This window comes from Periplaneta americana, chromosome 14 (assembly GCF_040183065.1).
Source record: "Periplaneta americana isolate PAMFEO1 chromosome 14, P.americana_PAMFEO1_priV1, whole genome shotgun sequence".
NCBI lineage: Eukaryota > Metazoa > Arthropoda > Insecta > Blattodea > Blattidae > Periplaneta > Periplaneta americana.
Genome location: NC_091130.1, coordinates 39,432,546 through 39,453,998, shown reverse-complemented (window position 1 = coordinate 39,453,998; position 21,453 = coordinate 39,432,546). Strand labels below are relative to the sequence as shown.

Here is a 21,453-nt window from a genome sequence, read left to right as displayed (position 1 = left end):
GATGTTAGGCTTTTCCTAAGGCTGGATAAATACTTAATATAATCGCCCGCCATTTTGGCTCTTTCGCTGGTGTTCGCAGAAAGCACACGAGGACGTTATTTGCTGCTCGATTATTTGCTGAATTACAGTGCGTTTTATTTATTATCATAGGAGCTACGACATGATAATGTTTAACGGTGTGGTGAATAGATCCCTTGTCTGGTAGCTCGGCAACGAAAGATACTACCTACCTACCTAGACTTTATAGAGCCTTGACTTCCTAAGACGTAAGCAAAGAGGAAGAATCACGCCGGGAATAACAGCGTCGCGACTATACGATAATGATTTATTTACAGTTAGGTAAAACACAGAAGCACAAGTATTGTCTTTTGCTAGGTGTGTACACTGGTAATTAGTTGTCTGCTTGCAAATTCTTTCAACATAGGCTCTTAACAGTCAAAGAATATTTACCATCTCAAACCTTGGCAACCCTAGGTGGAGACCTCTTATACATTTAGCAGAGGTAGCAAACTGACTACTACAATTCTTTTTTGGACAAGGTTGGATAATGATGAGAATTAAATGTAATGAACTACTGTATTGTTTTCTTTTCCAGATCTGATAGTGCAGGCTAAGTCCGGAACAGGGAAGACTTGTGTCTTTACTATAATAGCTCTGGAAATGCTGCTTCTCCAGAGTAGAAGTTTACAAGTCCTCATTCTGGCTCCTACCCGTGAAATAGCTGTTCAGATAAAGCACGTTATAGAAAGTGTGGGCAGTGAGATGAAAGGTATGCTTAGATTTTAAATTATTGTTTAATGAAAATTTGGTACGAAGTTCCTAGAGTTGGGAAGGTAGGTCTATGCCGGGAAACAGAAAAAGCTAGTTCATACAGGATTCAGACAGTGGAACACAAGCATTGCCACAACTAGGCTTTGTATCACCCAGGGCAAACATGGGATTCCCCCTTTCCTCTCCCCCTCCAATGGGTTGATGAGGGAGGTGTTGTCACGTTTTATCATTCTATTATACATTAAATTAATTAAACTGATTTGAAATCACTTTATAATTTTCTTAAATTTAATGACTTAAGCTACAGAATTATACAGAGCGTTTGCCTACGGCTGTGGTCAGGAAAGTGGCATGTAGTGATACGCTGCTTTGTGCATGCAGTTGTTGAGACACGCTCGACAATCAAGGTCGACAAGTTATCAGTTGAGAGCCAGCTGTTGCAGTATTTAACACGTACAGTGCAGTTTCTTGACACAGTTGCTTAAATATTCAGCGTGTGTGTAAAACTTTTTCAACAATGCAAAACGCAAAATTCACGTTTAAACAGAGTTTTTTTTATGTATGATGCATATGTGTAAACAGAGTCGTGTAGAGAGGTGCATAGGCAATTTGAAGTGAAATATCTGGGTGCTCCAATTCTGGGTAGAGAAACAGATGTCTTGTTAACAAATTAAGGACAACAGGTTCACTAAATGCTACAATTCTTAAGTGAAAACAAAGAGTATTGACAGAAGAAATAATTGATGAAATCAGTGCATTATTTACACGCTGTCCTAATAAATCTCTAAGATGTGTTTCAAAGGAAGTTAGTGTTTCAAAAACATCATTCTTTACTGCTGCTAAATTTTTAAAATTAAAACCCTACAGAGTATAGTATAGAAAGCGGAACTTACGGATAGACGATTCCCGCAAGCGACACCGCAGGCAGGCTGCTTTCCTGTAGGCGAATGCTCTGTATTAGTCATGGTCATGATTAGTTTGAAATTTTCAGTCTACAGTTTTTAATCTTAGTTAAAATTAATTTTATTTCATTTTGTGTATGACAGATTTTTAGGTTTAGGAAACGATTGCTGAAATAAAACACACAATATCTCGCTACATTATTTATTAGTAATGACATAATTGTATTACGTTAAAGGGCATTCTTTAATTTATCATCTTCAATAGTGTCTGCTTATTATGATTTAAATATAAATTTATTGTAATCCATCAACAACAATCCCAATACAATCAAATAATTAATTGTTTACTTTAGTAATCTTATGAAGACGAGTACTTTTGCCAGTTTGGATGTCCTCAGTTCTTGTGTTTACTATTGAAATAACCCAATTTGAACGACATGACATTATATCAGAACCACTAATTGTAATCTAGATTTAGACTAATAAAAATATCTGCACAACATATATTATAAACAATAGGTTCATTCCAACAAGAGGTTCATGGATCAGTTCACGTATGGTTCCTGCACCATCTTATGCACTAGTTGAGCATCTGCTATGGAATTGAAACTGGACTGGACGCTGTTGGAACGCTTTCAGGGATCGTTATGTACTAAATCCAGAGATGCTATAACTGTGATCATCTTTGCTAAGAACAGGATGCTTAATTATTATCGTTTCGCAGCTAATTCTAATTGTAGAAACTAGAATTTCGATAATTTTCTATAAAAAGATGACAAAAAATATGGAAGGCAAGAATTCTGCTGATTCAATGTCGTGTACTGGGGACTCTCATCTAAAAATATATATATATATTTTTTAATTATTAATTTATGTACGTTATTTATTATACTTTTAATCAAAGTTGCATGTTGAAATTGTAATTAACCATTTCAATACCCAAATAATTTTCATTCTCTTTCTTTTTGGCGAAAATTTAAATTAAGTCTCTAGTTTTATTATTCGTCTGCACTATCACTTTTCATCTTAACCTCATTGATGTGAACAGTCGATCATGTCTTTCTTCAGTATCCAGGAGACTTTGGTGAGCTTATGCGCATGCGCGTCTTCCGTACATGACTCAATCCGCTGACTACTTCTGACCGTTCCGAACCCGTGTCAAAAGTTTGTTGGAATGCCCAACTGCAGTAATACATGTTTCTGGTTCAGGACTGGTTGGGAGTGTGTTGGAATGCTCACAATAGTTACGGACGATTCCTGACTTGTTGGAACGAAACTAATTAGCAGACATCGGATTCTAGGGCAAATGCCTATTTTGTTTCTTTAGGAGAAAAGTAAAAATAATTATTAATATTTGTGTTTCATGGAAATTGAAAGGTATTCAAAGAGTTTTATAGTGCCCTAAAATGCCCTAAAACGGTTATTAGAGCCTAATTTGTTAATATTCGCCTAAAAATGCCTAACTCACTGTAAAGTTTCGCATTTTACTCTTACTTTTTATAATTTATACATGCATTCACTGCGAAATTTAAGGCATTTAAAAAGTGGAAAGTTTGCTTCACACCGGCCATGAAACCATCGATAAAGGAAACAAAATGTTTTGAATCTCACGACACTCGCAATAGATTTCACCGAATTTAACATGTTTGGAGGCATAAATGCCGACAAAGAACCAACCTTAGTTTTGAAACAGGCAACAATCACAACATGTGCTGCTACCGATTCAGAGATATACTATACTATAAAAATGACTGTTTTCGGTCTGAAATCGATTAGCTGTACTGTCCTTCAGAGTGTCATAAAATCACAATTTTTGGAGAAAGAGTGTTTTTGAAATATTTATGAAAAGTAGTAAAACTGCGAATTAGTAGGGTAAAAATATTTAAAAGAATGGCCCTCCTAGTGTTAACACTACCAGGAAATGCAACAATAAGTGGAACTTTGTATTTTTGTCCAATTGAATCTCAATAACAACGGTTCATTTGAATGCTCGTTAACAGTTGCTCTTTCCCTCACCTTATTTGTGTTGAGAAGTTTTGAGCGGTAGGACGTTTTCCTGTGAAGTTTAACGCGATAATGCCGAAAAATATAAGTGCAAAATCTACATTGATCCGGCAATGACTAACAGAATATTCAGAATTCACTTATGATGGAAAAATAATATTCTGCAAGATTTGTAGCAAACAGGTATGTAACAATAGTTGAAATATATAAATTCTATTAATTTTAATGAGCAGGCCTATAATATTTATACATTGACTGAGCTATCCTGAGGTATAATTCTTTTTAAGACCACTACACTTTAACCTTTTAAATTCCGATAGTTAAAGTATTTGCAGGTCATTAAAATTTTGATTGTTCGAACCCACTAACTTTGTGATAGAAATACGGCAATACAACAATTAGGATTTTATTTTAATTCAGTTTACTTTACATTTTTAGATTTCGCAAGAAAAGAAGTGCCACCTAAAGCAGCATGTGCAAGGAGCGGCTCATAAGGCTAAAGCTCAGCAGAAAAATCAACTGCAACAAACTTTACTAACACAGCCTACTTCATCCAATCTCAGCAGCAATTTCTATGCTGATTTAACCAGAGCGTTTGTTGCTGCTAACATTCCCTGGAATGCAATTGAAAATCCGGTTTTAAGACAGTTTTTACAAAAATACCGCAAACAAAATATCCCATCTGAGTCGACCCTAAGAAAAAATTACTTAGACAGAATATACAATGAAACTTTAGCTTCCATTCGGGAGGATATAGGTGATTCTTACATATGGGTCTCTGTGGATGAAACCTCAGATCCTATGAATAGGTATATAGCAAATATGGTAGTAGGAAAACTTAGTCCTGATGGACCTTCGATTCCACACCTCGTATGTGTTAAGGAACTTTCGAAAGTGAATAGCCAAGCCATTGCTTATTTTGTAAATAAAGGCCTACAGTCTTTATACTCTGGTAATATAGACGATTCTAAAGTTCTGTTGTTTTGTACTGATGCTGCCTCATACATGGTTGCTGCAGCTCCACTTCTTAAAACATTTTATCCTAACCTCACACATGTAACCTGTCTAGCACATGGCCTTCACAGGGTTTCTGAAACAATCCGGAATGAATTTCCTCTTGTCAATTCGTTTATTTCTAATACAAAAAAATGTTTTTGTAAAGCCCCATCCAGGATTTCAATATTCAGAGAGAACTTTCCAGATATCCCACTCCCATCTCAGCCGGTTGTTACACGATGGGGAACCTGGATTCAGTCAGTGGTGTATTATTCTAAGTATTTTAAAGAAGTGGTTACAGTTATTGATAAATTACCTGAAACTGATAGTGCAGCGTGTGTGAAAGCAGTGAAAGATTGTCTGAATGACTCACGAGTGAAAAACGATATTGCCTACATAACATCAAACTTTTCTTTAATACCTGCAAGCATTGAACAATTAGGACGTGAAAAACAATCTCTTTGTAGCCAAATAGCAATAGTAAAGGAAGCTCAAGTGAACATACATTCTGCTTTGGGCGAAACTGGGAAAAAAGTTAAAAATAAGTGGGACAACGTATTAAATAAGAATGTAGGATTTTCATTGTTGGAAAAAGTATCAAGAGTGATATCGGGGGAAAATGTAAATGTTCCAGTAAGTATTGATGTTTCTATTGTACCTAATTTAAAATTTGCGCCTCTCACATCAGTTTCGGTTGAAAGAAGTTTTTCTGCTTTCAAAATTATTCTCAGTGACAAAAGGCAAAGGTTAACTGTGGAGAATTTAGAAAAGATTTTGGTGGTGTACTATGCAGATAATTATAATAAAGTCTGAGCATGGAACTGAATTTCAATAACTTAAAATGAGTAATCTTGATATCAATAATCATTATTTCATTAGTTTCAATATATTAAATTTGTGCAGCTCTGTTTATAAATATAATATAGTATTCTTTTTTAATGTTTAAACATACTTTTTTGTGCGTATTTTAGTGTATAACTAAAAATTTCAGTGAAAGAAATATGATACCTTGATGTGCCTAAAATGCCTATTTTCATTAAAATAGAGCCTAATTTTACAAATTTTGAGCTTATTTTAGGCGCCTAAAACTGCAATTTTTAGTGCCTAAAAATCCGATGTCTACTAATTAGACATGCATTAGTAATTAATGATCAATAAAGAGGTTATTGTCTATGGACTTAACTTTCCTATGTAATTGTTTTAGATACGAATAAAATAAAACATTTTTCAAATAAAAAATTAACCATAATATGAAAATCAGAAAAGTGGCCTGGCACCATTTGGCCTCGAAAAATAGTACCTTGACCCTGCCAGGCTTGAAATACACCACTGCAACTAAGCCAGGAAACTGGGATAGGGTGGCCAGTTGCTTTCCCCCTCCAATGCATACATTACTGATTAGTAACATATTACACTAATCAGACTTCAGATATATACAAACAACTGTTCTTTCTGTGACACATATCATCAGATGTACTGCTTAATAATAGATGTACGTATCAGCCAGAACCTCAGTCAGAGGTATTTCTATCAATTCATTCATTTAGTGTTCTGCCCAAGGGCAAGACTTTCACTGCAAACCCAGCTTTCTCCAGTCTTTCCTATTTTCTACCTTCCTCATTGTCTCCTCCTATGATCCATATATCTTAATGTCGTCTATCATCTGATATCTTCTTTTGCATATACATATCATGCATAATATGATGCGCAACTTGAAAATGGGTCACAGCTCTACCATCTATCCACAATATGCGGAACCCGAATCATGCAAGTGAAGTGAGTAGACATTGGATACACACACACACAGTTTCATGAATATAGATTTATGTTTTCGAACTTCCTTCTTTCAGGTCTGAAAGTTCATTCATTCATAGGAGGTCTACCCTTTGAAGAAGATAAGACGAATCTCCGACACTGTCATGTTGCAGTTGGTTCTCCAGGAAGAGTGAAGCATTTGATAGAAAATGGGTTTCTGAAAACAGATAATATAAGACTGTTTGTATTAGATGAAGCAGATAAACTAATGGAACCAAGCTTTCAGAAAGACATCAAGTAAGTGTTTGTAGTCTTATACAATGTTTTGCAAGTTTTTTTCGTTTTTAATGAATGTGTGTTAAATACAGTCTCAACCCAACAAATATTGTCTATTGGCCATACCGTACCTTCACCAGAATTCAACAAACCTTTAATGTTAATTATTTTGAAGGTACGAGGCGTGTTCTTAAAGTAAGTTCCGTTTTCAATTATAGGCGTCGCATCGCTGCAATCGTTATTTTGTGCATGCGTGTTTTCGTCTTCAGTCCTCAGGCAAGCTGTGCATGCAGTTTCAGAGCTTCAGTCCGTGTGTGTGGTTAGTTGTGATCAGTTGAAATGTTTAAAGTGATCGAGCACCCCGCCGACTGTGAGATGCGGTCTGTTATCCGTTTCTTGAATGCGAGAAACATCAAACCAGCTGACATTCATCGTCAACTTTGTGAGGTGTATGGTGATGATGCCATTAGTGATGGAATGGTCAGGAAATGGATTAGGAAGTTCAATGAGGGCCACGTCTCTGTGCATGACGAGCAGTGTACTGGTCGGCCATCTTTGATCAATGACGATTTGGTGCGTGCTGTTGATGAAAAAATTCATGAGGACAGGAGGTTCACAATTTCTTCACTTTCCTTGAATTTTCCACAAATGTCACGGAGTGTTCTCTACAAAATTGTGACAGATTGATTACGATATCGAAAATTGTGCTCACAATGGGTACCCAAGACGCTCACCGAGGAACACAAAACCAAACGAGCTTCCAGTGCATTGAGCTTTCTCACACGTTACAGTGAGCAAGGCGATGAGTTTCTTGACCATATTGTGACAGGTGACGAGACTTGGGTGTCTTACATGACACCTGAATCGAAGCAGCAGTCCATGGAATGGAAGTACACTACATCGCCAAGGAAAAAGAAATTCAAACAAACCATGTCAACACGCAAGATAATGTGCACTGTTTTTTGGGACAGAAAAGGAGTCCTACATATCGAATTCTTGCCTCGGGGTGCAACCATTAATAGAAAAACCTATTGTCAGACCTTGAAGAAGCTCTGTCGCGCAATTCAGAACAAGAGACGTGGGATGCTGACTGATGGAGTTGTGTTGCTTCATGACAACGCTCAGCCACACACAGCTCGTGACACCCAAAATCTCATCTCGAAATTTGGCTGGAAACAAATTGACCATACCCCCCTACAGCCCGGATCTGGCTCCGAGTGACTTTCATCTCTTCCTGCACCTCAAGAAGTTCCTCGGTGGTCAACATTTTGATGGCGACGATGAAGTAAAAACAGCAGTGCGGGAGTGGTTCGCATTGCAGGCGGGTGAATTCTACAATGAGGGGATAGAAAGACTTGTGGCACGACTTGATAAATGCCCCAATAATGGTGGAGATTATGTTTAGAAGTAATTGAAGTGTGGGGAATACAATGCAACAAAAATGGTTTGTAAATATCTTCCCGTTTACTTACTAAACCCTTTTTGGAACTTGCTTTAAGAACACGCCTCGTAATATTCATACTAAGTTAATACTCCAATTCTAAAATAATTTTATTTTTCAAAATTCCCATGAATCTCTGCTAAGAGTACAAATCAATCTCCAGCAATCTCTGCTGACACCAATATTAAAAACACAAATGATAAAATTAATCTCCATAAATACCTTCCCTACCTATAGTCCTATTTTAGAGAGTTGGGTCATGACATTAGCACTGCCGTTTGGGGGAGGTGGGGAGGAACCTTACTGTCACGTAGTGCTGGATGCCTGTTTCTTAGGTAACAAAAGTTGTTTTTTTCTCAGTGATATAAGTAGGCTAGTGATATTGGGGACTGGTTACAAATGATGACTGCAGCATGGTACATACGCTGGGAATGTGAGCTAGTACGAGGACATTGACTTGGTTCTGCAATTGATTACGAGAATAACCAAGATGCACATAAATCTGGACAGCTCTAAAAGTAAATATACGCTACATGGCATTACAAAGATATATTTTTACGTACCTTTCGTTATGTGCAGAAGAATTATCGTAGAATTCACCCACATTCACTTCAAAACACTCACCAAATTCCTCTGCAAAATATTCGCCTGAGAACCTTTAACCTTCGGCATTATTATTCAGCAGGTACACTATTTACGCATGCTGGAGTACTGACTGGTGAACGGATAGTAAACTTGAAACCTCCGTAACACACACTATCAATCCCCAACATTACAAGCCTAGTTATAAGCAAAGGGATGCTAGGGACTGGATTAATCTTGCTCAGGATAGGGACTAATGACAGGCTTATGGGAGGGTGGCAATGAACCTCTGGGTTCCTTAAAAGCCATTTGTAAGTAAGTTATGAGTAAAGACTGGATTTTCGTGCACTATCAAATGGTCAATATATACAATGAAGGAAAAAAACACTGAAAATATGCACTATCAAAATTGAAACATTTTATTTTCGAATGGCACAATGTACTACTAACAGTCTTTCCAAATTTCTAAGATATTCTTTTCCCTTGATCCACTCTGCCACAAGATCTCTTCTCGAACATTTAATCGGGGGCATTACAACACTTCACAGATCACCACAGTACACGAATACAGTAGCTAATTCACAAAACACCTGTACATGTAGCCTACTACAGATGTACAGTACCTATCTGCATTTCCAAATTAAAGACATGTTAGGGGAAGCATGTTAGTGTTATTGTCGCCAAACTACAAAATATGGGAGGGAGCAGAAGAGGCATCCTTCTAATAATAATTTTAACCTCAGGGTAAGACTTGTGTAGAACAGGAGTGTGGAATTCCAGTGTGACAATACAATGAGAGGATTAGCTGGTAAGGTTCAAAGTCCTCAGGTAGAAACCCTGCAAACCGTTAGCATTTCACTTATATTTTTCAGTACATATACTCAAATATTGTAAGCTCACAAGTACCAAACTCTACGAGGCAACATTTATAAAATGCAGTATCATGCGATTTAATATAAAATATGCAATGAAACTATAAAAATGGACGTAATATGCAACATAAACCTCAAAATATGCATTATTAAACTTAAAAGCTAAAAAAACATGCATTATTCATGAATTTACCACTAAAAAGACCAAAATATGCAAATATGCACGGAAAAAGTATATATATTTCGAATCATTAAGTCATGAAACGGACATTTACAAAGTCTGAGAACTGCAGCAAGCTTATATAAAAACATGCATTTGCATGGAAACCCTGTCTCTAGTTATGAGAATAATAATAATAATAATAATAATAATAATAATAATAATGTTTTATTTTCGCTGGCAGAGTTAAGGCCATAAGGCCTTCTCTTCCACTCAACCAGCCTTAATCAATACAATACATATTTAAATTACAAATATTTACACTACACTTAAAAGGTTCTCCAGCAATATTCTTCAGTTTTAACGACTAGTAGACTACATATTTATTTAAATTTAGATAAACCTATAAGGTAAAGTAGTAACTTAATTTATGAGCTAATTTAATTCAATCAGTTATAATTAATTTAATATTTGAGATAGCTAGTAAAATTATGAAAATTAATTTAATATAAGCTTACTAGAACTATGTTACAGGGAGAAAAAAAAAAATATATATATATATATATATATATATTTCTATAATGAAAAATATTAATGTAATTGCCATTAGAGGTTTTGTAAATCTATTTAGAGAAATTAATGATAATAATAAGAATGGACAGATGTTAGTTTCATTGTAAGTAACAAACATTAATCAGCAGTTAATCTGTTAAGTAAGAATTTATGTAAGTTATTATCCAACAACCCCTTACATCACTCGGAAGCAAGTTCCAATTTCTAGCAACTGAAACTGTATAAGATGAAGAATATAAAGATGTCTTGTGGTAGGGTATAATGAGTAAATTGTTATGATGAGATTTTGTACTTAGCTGATGATATGCGGATAAATTTTGAAAACGAGAAGCCAAATAGATTGGGGTAGCGGTGCGCAGAATTTGAAATAAGAGAACAAGAGAATGCAGGGCTCGTCGATCGCTTAGCCTTAGCCAAGACAGAGTTTGGAAAGACGGGGAATCATGATCATACTTACGAATATTACAAATATAACGGACGCACGAATTATGCACACTTTGTAGCCTGCTGCTCAAATTTGCATTGAGGTTACTTAATATAGCATTGCAGTAGTCAAAGTGTGGCATCACGAGTGTTTGTACAAGGATTAATTTTAATTTATCGGGAAGAAAGTGCTTCAGTCTCTTTAATGAGTGAATAATAGAAAATATTTTTTTGGAAGTGTGATTCACTTGTTCATTCCATTCCAGGTGACAATCCATTTAAATACCAAGGTTCTTCACAGTCGAGCTGTATGGAATAGTAGTTTTATTTACAATTATCGAGAATAGGACTTGCAGATTTTATTTTCATTGTTGTGTGGTCTCCGAAAGTCTATTTGGTCTTCAAAATCTGAGTTTCGATGTTACAACCGTTATATTAATGAGCAGGGAACGGATTTATATGGACTAAAAATATATGAAATATGTAAATATATATGTAGTTATTTTTACCAAAATATGGAATTAAATATGGATTTTTACCAAAATATGGAATTAAATATGGACTTAAAATTATAAAAAAATGACTATGTACGTTAAATATTGGTACATTTTAATCAAACTAAACAAAAAATATAATGGACGTACCTTATCTTCCAATGTAGTTTCAACAAAACACAATTTTTATTGTCTGTTACCATAACAATAGGTTACAAACATTTCTTTCAAGTGCTGAAAAGTGAATCTTCTTCTATTGTCTCTGAGGATAGATTTATACTGACTAAAAGAGCGTTCGACGTCACAAGAAGTAACTGGTACATAATTCAATTTCACAATGTCTGCTGGGGATAAGTCCAAGTTAATCTTCACTGTTGATTCACCACTCATCACAGCAACAACCTTTTGTAGTTCTTCATATCCAGGGTTTTTTGAAAGTACAGTGTCCACCTTAGCTCTTACTGCATCTGCAACTTTACCTCTACCACGATTCAGTTGTTCCACAGTACTATTTATAATTTCAAAACTTTCAGATAGTGAAAGGTGCCTATTTTGGAGACTTTTGAGCGTTTTTATGATGCATGAAAATGTATGCTGAATGTGAGCTAAGTCATTCTTCACACTTATGTCACAGGTAACTGTTTTCGCAGTATCAATTGAGACTGCATCTTCAGAGTCCAATGCAAGGAGAACATTGTTAATAGAGTCTATATGTTCGGCATAATATTCAACTGCTTCTAGCCATGTACCCCATCTAGTTAAAATTGGCTTTGGTGGCAATGGAATTTCAGGGTACATTTCTTTCAACACGTTAACTCTACTGGGAGCTTTGAGAAATACTTTTTTCACTGATGAAATCAACAAATCTACTTTAGGGAAATTGTCTCTGACCACTTCTGCCACACGATGAAATGCATGCGCCACACAAGTAAAATGAGTCAATTTAGGATATACAACAGATAATGCTTGTCCAGCTTTGACCATATAAGGGGCAGCATCGCTAATAAAGAATAACACATTATCGTACATAATACCCTTTGGCCACAGGATACCCATAGCTTCGTTGAACAGTTTAACTATAGTTTTGTTATTGCACTTTTCTAGAATATCACAATGTAAAAGAATTCGTTCAGAATATTGTTCACTTAACAAACCGATAACTACATTACCAACAAGTCTACCTTCTTTGTCGGGAGTCTCATCAATGGAAACCCAAATTGAACTATCTTTAATTTCATCTCTTATCTTCTGTATTGTCTCATCGTAGATGGATGGAGCATACGTCTTCCTAAGTGTTGACTCATCCGGGATTGTATGTTGAGTATATTTTTCAAGGAATTCCCTGAAGACCTTATTCTTTAGTTTGTAGAGAGGAATATCAGCAGAGAGAACGGCACAGGTCGATGTTAGACTCAGATCTTACATTCGATGTTGTTGGTTGTGTTAAAAACAATTGTCTCTGCTTGGAATTTAGTTGTTTGTTGGCCTGATGTTTACTAGTTGTAATGTGTTGTTGCACCAGGAACTTTTGTGTAGATGATACTGCACACTGACACAAATTACAAAATAATATTTTATTGTCAGTTGATAAACCATCTTCTTTAAATTCTGAAATGTAACTTGTTAGTTTTGATTTTAAATTGACTGAATGACGTACTTTTGGCATATTTACCGTCTTTGTAGTATGATTTACAAAACTGAACCTATGTGTACTCTGACTGGCATTTAACTGTTGAGCTGCACAACTGAAGTCTGTTAAAAATTTTAAATTAAATTAATACAGTTTTGTAACTTACTTTCCCATTGTTGATAGGACTGCTAATTTTCAAATAACTCTGATGTTAAAGGGATTACTGAACATGTGTTTAAATCTCTATTGTTGAAATGTATTTTTAAAAGTTAATGGAATTTTGTTTTGTTTTATTGTTAAACCTAATATAATATGGACTGTTTTATATGAAATATGGAAAATATATGGAAATTAACGAAAATATGTACTAAACTCTAAAATATGGAAAAATATGGAAAATAAAAGTAGGATTTTTCAACCCTACACATTGTGAAACATAAAGATAATGCAAAATATAAATTATATTAGCTTTATAAGTAAATATGTATTTACATATAAATCCTTTCCCTGTTAATGAGATATGAAGGAAGGTCGATTGTTAGTGATACCACAATCTAGTATGTACAGTCGTGAAGTTCAATACGTAGTAAATATGCAAACATTAGATAGTTGCTCACCACTAGGATCGCTAATATCGCCTCATTACAGGCAATGCGAAATAGTACCGTCACAGTCTATTGTTTCTAGCACCCTCAAAACTCAAGCTTCGTGACTGTATATAGTAGACTGTGGTGATACCTTTCTACATTTTATGTATCACACTGCTGTATAAAACGTCAAATATTATACACTGTTTGTAATCCTGCATTTACATCATACCTTCCTACCATGATAGCTAGAAATATATTGTAGGCCTAATTCAGAGTTTGGTTACTTATCTGTCATGTTATCTTTTCAAACAGCTACATTTTCTCACTGCTGCCAACCAACAAGCAGATGATTGCCTCGAGTGCAACATATCCTGATGAATTGGATGTATTTTTGAGTCGCTACATGCGCAGCCCTACACACGTGAGCCCTGGACCAGATGGACCTGTCTTGTTAGGCCTCAAGCAGTTTGTTTCTATTGTACGACCTCATTTGAACACGATGGTGCAAGTGAAGTACAAAACAAAAGAATTGTTACGGATCTTAACGTCCGTTCCCTTCAGACAGTGCCTCATCTTTTCTAACTACCAAACAAGGTATGTACAATGCCATCAGTACTTCAATTTTTGTACACCCTGTTGTAAAACAAAACCGTGTGTGGTGGTGGGATGTAGAATAGCACCATGGGACCTCCTCCTGTCATAAGAGGCGACTAATAGGAGCAGCTGACCGCTGACTATAACCATAAATCCTATCTTTTCTATAATCCTTCCTATACTTCCTTCCTTGTACTTCAAATATACTCTTACATTATTTACTGGTAGTTCTATTATATGTTATCAGAGGGAGTTGTGCTTCCTTTATTTCTATTTTTCTTAATAGGCTGCGTTGATTTCGTTTTTTCTACCAATCATTTTTGTTTTCTCCTTCTCTTTGAGAGTTGCTGTCTTATTGGCTGATTTGTAAATAACGGCTCTTGACTTCTGGGTTGTTCGTTCCCGGTGAGACAGACTGGGTTGGAGTGAGAGTCTAGGGGATACTTCGACGGTGAGAGGACCTTGGCTGCGGAGTTACCGCAGTTCTACACATATGGGGCGCCATGTTACCTGTGCAGCTTGATTGGACTCATTTCGGCGGCTGGTGGCTAATCACATTGGGTGATGGACGCACGCGGTGTGTCTATGTTGCACGCCACGAAACTCCGTAAGGATTTTCAGCCTTCCATATGGTTGATTGTGGATATTCGTCTGACTTCTGCAAACCAAGGAGTTATTTCCTGATGCTGGTGATTGTTTGGAGCCGGCCGGCTTATTCCAGCATTACCTTCGATCAACTAGAACTGGCGATTAACATCCACACTACGGTTTATGCCGTAATATTCGCTAGTCAATCATCCTGCCTGTAAGTGATGGACTGAGGTAACTGGACTGTGTGACCCCAACGCATGAATTTCTACTTGAGTGGACGACGCCAAGTTCATATTTTAATGGAGTGCTGCGTCGGGTTCTCTCTCGATATTTAGGACTACTGCGTTGGTTTGGTTATTTCGGTTTGGCTTTAATTGGTTAGATTGCCAGTTTGGGACTGTGTAATTTATCTTTTATGGTTAGGTTTTTGAGAGTTGTGTTTGGGGTTTGTGTTAATTGGCTTAGGATTATAGGTATGTTTAGGTACGGGGTTTTACAGGATTTTATTAGGGCACTCTCTTTAAAAGGTTGTAAGAGTTATGTGAAGTACCATTTCCAGATTTGTTTATTATGATTGTAATTGTTATCTAGTGCACTAAGAGCATAGCTTATTTTTGTTTATGGCTTAAACAATTTTCGGGGACAGTTATCAATATATTATTATAAATAAACTACTTTTCTTTTAGTTTGCCATTCATATGTATTGTTTTTATACAATTTATTTTTGTATATATTGACTACACCCCAGCTCTGGCTGCTAGCAACAGGCATCTATAATGAATACCAATCAAAATACCCCTCACTTCTCATGAAAAACAAAAACTGAATAGACCACAGTACACTTTATGTCATCAGCAAACAGCTTGATACATTAAGAAGATTGATTGATTGAATTTATTTAAAGAATTAACATACTCGCTCTATTTAGCCCTATGCATTAAAAATACCGGTACTCATTCTGCTTATGTACTGCTAAAACTAATGGTATTTTTCAAAAGAGTGAATATTTTAAGCAGGCCTTCTCTGGATCTCAATTTTGCAGCAAATTCCTGACAGGTCATGTTGAAGTTGGTTAAGATACCAAGCATGGCTTGAACAGTTTCTAAACTCATTTTTAAATTTTGGGATATCCTCATCAGGTTCACTGAAGAACAAACTCTGTTCACTGAAGCATTACTTCCACGAAGTTTAATCAACTTCTGAAGTTGTGCAGAGGAAATTTTTTACTCAGAGAAAATGTAAAAATTTCACTCCATTATGAGCACAGAGTAGCATTTTCTTCATTCCACTTTGCTATTTTCTCTGAAGTCATATTTTTTCAAACAAGAAATTTCGCCAAATTATCTTCATCCAGATCAAGTCCATCTACATTTAGAGAAAAATAATGGACTCTCTTTTAATCTTTCTCTTTCTGGAGATATCAGCAATATACATTTCATAGATATCTTATCTTGTAAATGAATAACCCAGGCATTGTATTGTATTATATTATATTTATTTACGTTCCTTGGTATTCATACATCACTTCACACCTAGAATATGGAACATGTCAAAAAATTCTTAATAGTACTACAAAGTCTTAATTACAGTCACAGTCTAGTTGAAATATATACAGAAGAGTTTTACAATATACTAGTACAACACAAGGGGTTAGTATTGATACTTAATACAAGACAGAAATATTCATACAGTGTTGTTGTATGTCATAAATTCACCTACAGAGTGGAAGGTGTAAGAAATTAGGTACTTCTTTAATTTTGCCCTAAATAATGTTTTGAGTTTGATTTTTTATATCCATAAGGAGGCTATTAAACATTTTTACCACCATATAGTGCATTCCTTTTTGATAGCATGATAGATTTGCCGATGGAGTATAAAAGTAATTTTTTTTAACAAGTATTTATGCTATGAACTGTTGAATTAGTTACAAAGTTTTCACGGTTACATACGAGGAAGTTTATTAATGAAAACATATATTGACAAGCCATGGGCATTATTTGTAGTTTTTTTTAAATGGTCCTAAAAAATGCTCCCTAGATTTGGCATCTACTGTGATATGCAACAACATTTTCATAAAATTCTTAAGAGACATTGAGAATTCTTTTGTGCAATAAGAACCACTTCTTCTAAGGATGCCAGAAGTTTCTTAATTGATGATGAATTAAGTGTCTCAATGTCATAAAACCTCTCACATTTCATGCCACAATTTTGCCTTACATTTAGCATAGCTCTCATTGCTTGAACAAAATCGGAATTTCTCTTTCGATCATATAATATTCATAATATAAAATATTTTTTCTACCAGATGCTGTACTTCCTGGCAGAGAGAGAATAAACTCTACTACATTACAAATATTCTGAAAACCTGGGATTTTTCAGTCATTAAAAATATGTGCACCAATCCATCAGATAAAGTAATATTGATTTTAGATTATGACTGACCAATATTTAAACATATTTTAATGATTATAATTTTTTATATAAAAATGGGACAAAAGTGATATTTTTACTAAAATGATGGGACAACCGGGACATAGGAAAATAACGGTACTGTCTCATTCAAAACTGTACTTATGGTCAGCCTATATAGGGTCTACATTTTTTTTTTTTTTTTTTTTTTTTTTTTTTTACAAAAACGAAGATGGGTCTCACAAAAACCATGGTGGGCTGAATGTGGCCCACTGACTGTAGATTGGGTGGCCCTGCTATAAAAGAAGTTTTACTGCGGTATGTAATTTAATTTTTATTTAAATAGACAGTAATTTTTTTTTTTTTTTTTTTTTTTTTTTTTTTTCCATAAATTCGGTTGTATTTGACATACATTTATGTGCACTGAAGCTTGAGAAATGAATGCATTATTATCCATTTTTTTCTAATGAGAAATAATTTTTCTAATTTCAGAGCTCAGAGTATCTGCAATCACTTGAAATCATTGGGATGGGCAGCAATATCAGTGACTGGGGAACAAGACCAGCATCATCGTCTTGAAGCTGTTGCAAGTCTCCGCGACTTCCGTTGTCGAATTCTTCTGTCAACAGACCTCACGGCCCGAGGAATCGATGCAGCAAATGTGAACTTGGTCATTAACCTCGATATACCCTATAATGGTGCAACCTATTTACATCGCATTGGAAGGGCAGGACGTTACGGTTCCCATGGGATTGCAATATCACTCGTAGCAGATGATAGAGAACTTCTACAGTTCAGGAAAATGCTAGGTACTGTTGGTAATTCAGTGAGAGTTTCAAAATTGCCAAGTGATGAGATACCAGAAGACTTATGGAATTGTGATAAATCAAATTTTGAAGATGTTTATGGCATTATACCAGAAATTGCAGAAGATAATGAAAGCAATTTTGTACAAGATTCTGCTGGTAGAAGTAAAAAGAATGGAGCAATTAAGAAGGAAATTGGCAAAAACAAAAAAAAATTGAGTAAGGTAAAAAGGCCTGATGAGAAGAAGTTACATGAAGAAGCAACTGATGAGTCTGTAACAAAATTAGTGAATCAGATAGATGACATGCATTTATCAGTTAATGAAAAGAAAATTGTGACTCCAACAGTTGTGGGGGATGAAGTGCTTTGTGCCTTAGCTACATGTCTGACACAGGAAAAGACTTCTGAATTTAAGTTGGAGACTTACGAAAACTTGGTACAAGACCTAGGAAACTTCAGTGATAGTGTGAACACTGAAACTACAAGCTGTTCACCGAGAAAAATAGCAAATGTTGTTGCTGAAATTGAAATGTCTAGAAATTTGTCTGATATAATAGAACAGGATATTCGATTAAATATTAAGAAACTGAAAGAAGATACTGAAGGATGGAAAGTTGAAGATTTAGTAAGGCATTTAGCAGATGGGTTACCATGGCCTGTAAGTGAAGAAAATACTTCAAACTTGCAGCAAGATAAAATAGTTACTTCAGATTTATCTGCTGTAGAAGATGAAGACACTGTAAAATTGGAAACTTCTTCAGAGAAAAAATTCAAGCCATTGTCCTTGGAGGGTAGTGACACTGATTCAGACAGTTCCTCAGAGTCTGATGACGATGGTAATATCTCAGATAATGTGTCATCTGATGACCAGATTAGTCCTGAAAGTGATGCGTCATTCACATGGCCTGAATATTCAGATCATACGACTAGCGTATCAGGCTCAGAGCATTATAGGGACAACCTATGTTCACAGTGGAACTACAATGATCAGTCTTTCAATTACGCAGATTATTATAGTTACCCAGAATATCCGTCGTACAGTGATTATTATACATGGAGAACTAACTGGGAAGCTGACGCTAATGACGTAGATTTGTATGATAGTAATGTGTGTGGTTATGAAAATGACAGATACAGATATTACAATATGTGGAGAATGCAGTTAAAACAAATGAAACAGTATATTCAGTATACTGAATATTGTAAATATATGTTCAGGAAACATTAGAATCACAGTAATATTCTAGAAATGTCACATTGAGTACGGATGTTTTTTTTTTTATATGAAACTCAATCATCCTGAAATCATTGCCTCATATTGTACTGAAATCTTTTCTTCTTCACTGTGATAATAGAATAGGGTTAAAATGTGTTACAATTTTCTTTTTTTTAGGTATAAGATTTATTGTTGTAATTATTAGAATACAGGATGTAATCGAATATATGTGTGAAGATGGTTCCAAGTATAAGGTAGGATAAAAGTCTCTTTCCCCAATATGTTGTTGTTTTCTAATTCTAGGCGTTTGACAATAAAGTCATTTGACCTCTTGCAATCCAATATTTTTCAAAGATATTATCATGGTCAGCCACTGAAGCACAGCTTTGGAGAGTTGTTACGAATCCATTTCTTGGTTTGAGTTGCACAATGGGCAGTTAGGGGACTGATATTTTCCAATTCTATGCAGGTGTTTGGTCAAACAGTCATGGCCTGTTGCCAATCTAAATGCAGCTACAGACGATTTGCGTGGTAAATCGGGAATTAACTGTGGATTATGATGCAGAGAGTTCAATTTTTCCCCTTGAGAATGTGTTATCAAATTTTGTTTTTTGAAGTCTAAGCATGTAGATTTAATAAATCTTTTCACTGAGTAATATGTAGATTTAGTAACAGATCTGTAAATAGCAGTGCTGCCCTTCTTTGCTAAAGCATCCGCATTCTCATTTCCCAGGATTCCACAATGGGATGGTATCCATTGGATACAATTCTTTTATTGAGTGTTATTAATTGAGAGAGCGTTTTAGTTATTTCGGCTGTTCGAGATGGTGTGTGTCTGGAGACTACTAATAGAATAGCTGCTTTGGAGTCTGACAATATAACTGCATTCTTAAATTTATTGATGTGGCATAAAATATTTCTGAGACTTTCACTTATTGCAATGATTTTTCCATCAAAACTTGTTGTTCCATATCCAAGAGATCTATAAAGTGAGAAGAGACAGCACGTAACACCAGCACCGGCACCTTGTTCCCTGGAGATCAAGGATCCATCTGTGTATAAATGAAGCCAGTTTTGTGGAGGGTACCTAATATTAATTGTCTCTAAAGATAATTGTTTCATTATTTCAGTGTTTACTTTTGATTTCAGTATTTCTTCTGTTAAATTTAGATTATACTCCAAATTAAATAGAGTTGAAGGGTTTGGTTTAATTTGTAAGTTTTCTTTTAAATTCGAGACATCGATTTTCTGTTTTAATTCGGAACCATGGATATGAAACTTTTTTGAGTTTTTAATCTTCAGAGAGGACTGTATGAATGCCAATTGTTTCCTAGTAATCTGATATTCTTTTTAGGTTTCATACTTATATACAGATGTCATGATTTGAACAAATGAATAGCTGGTGTCATAGGGCCATACTTTTTTTGAAGGAAAGGTTACCGACAACCAATATCTTCAGATGTTAGAAGAGGTGATTATTCCTGAACTTCAAAACCGCCCTAGTTTTGCTGATATGCAGTTAATATGGCAACAGGATGGAGTATACTTAATTTTGGTCTAGGAGTGAGGGACTTCTTAAATCAGCAATTCCATGAATGGATTGGCCGTTGTGGCACAACAGAATGGCCACCCAGATCATGCGACCTGACACCATGTGATTTTTCACTGTGGGGTATCCTGAAAAATGATGTTTTTGCTCAGAAACCGCAGAATCTGCATCAGTTGCGAAAGTTGATGGAACAGTCATTCACAGAAATCGATGAAAGTCATCAGTTATGTTCTATCATCTGTAAATCAGTGCCTAAACATTATGAATTGTGTATCGAGAAACAGAGTCTCCATTTTGAACAACATCTGTAAAGGAATGTGTAATCAAATGCAAATTGAATGTAATTAAATGCAAGGAAGTATTTGGGGAAAGTGACTTATGACCCACTCTGTAGATCAGATTTTGAATAGAAATTCATGTCCATAGATACATTATTTCTGTGCAGTGGACTGAAAATATTTCTATGTATGCTTGCTTGGATTTTTGTCACTTGTAACTCCACAAGAGGTCACCTGGCTATATTTTTTTGATTGTTTATATTTGTTATTTTCTAAGTTTCTGCACATCATGTGTTCAAGATATACTCGAAGTGACAATTATCACCTTCGTTGAATGTATTGAACCTGCTAAGCATGTTGCGATACATTGTATAACAGATTCTGGGTCTATGTTTAATGTCTCGTGACATTGCTTGTAAATTGAATTACTCTGCTTGCTATGTACAGTATTGTATATTTTTACAGAGCCTTCGACTTCACTCAGTTCAATCCTAATTGTAAGATCTGTGGAATGCAATAAATGAAATGAAATAATTGGAA

The 21,453-nt window shown here is 35.4% G+C and overlaps 1 protein-coding gene across 6 annotated transcripts in view; it reads left to right on the top strand.

Moving 5' to 3' along the window:
* LOC138713258 (probable ATP-dependent RNA helicase DDX20) overlaps window positions 1-21,453 on the top strand; it is a 27,545-nt gene extending 6,092 nt beyond the window's left edge. For all 6 annotated transcript variants that reach the window (XM_069845203.1, XM_069845201.1, XM_069845199.1 and 3 more), the window contains exons 3-6: window positions 596-769; window positions 6,524-6,725; window positions 13,782-14,063; window positions 17,556-21,453. In XM_069845203.1, coding sequence (XP_069701304.1) covers window positions 596-769; window positions 6,524-6,725; window positions 13,782-14,063; window positions 17,556-19,098 — 2,201 coding nt within the window. In that variant the 3' untranslated portion in view covers window positions 19,099-21,453. The remainder of the gene's footprint in view (window positions 1-595; window positions 770-6,523; window positions 6,726-13,781; window positions 14,064-17,555) is intronic.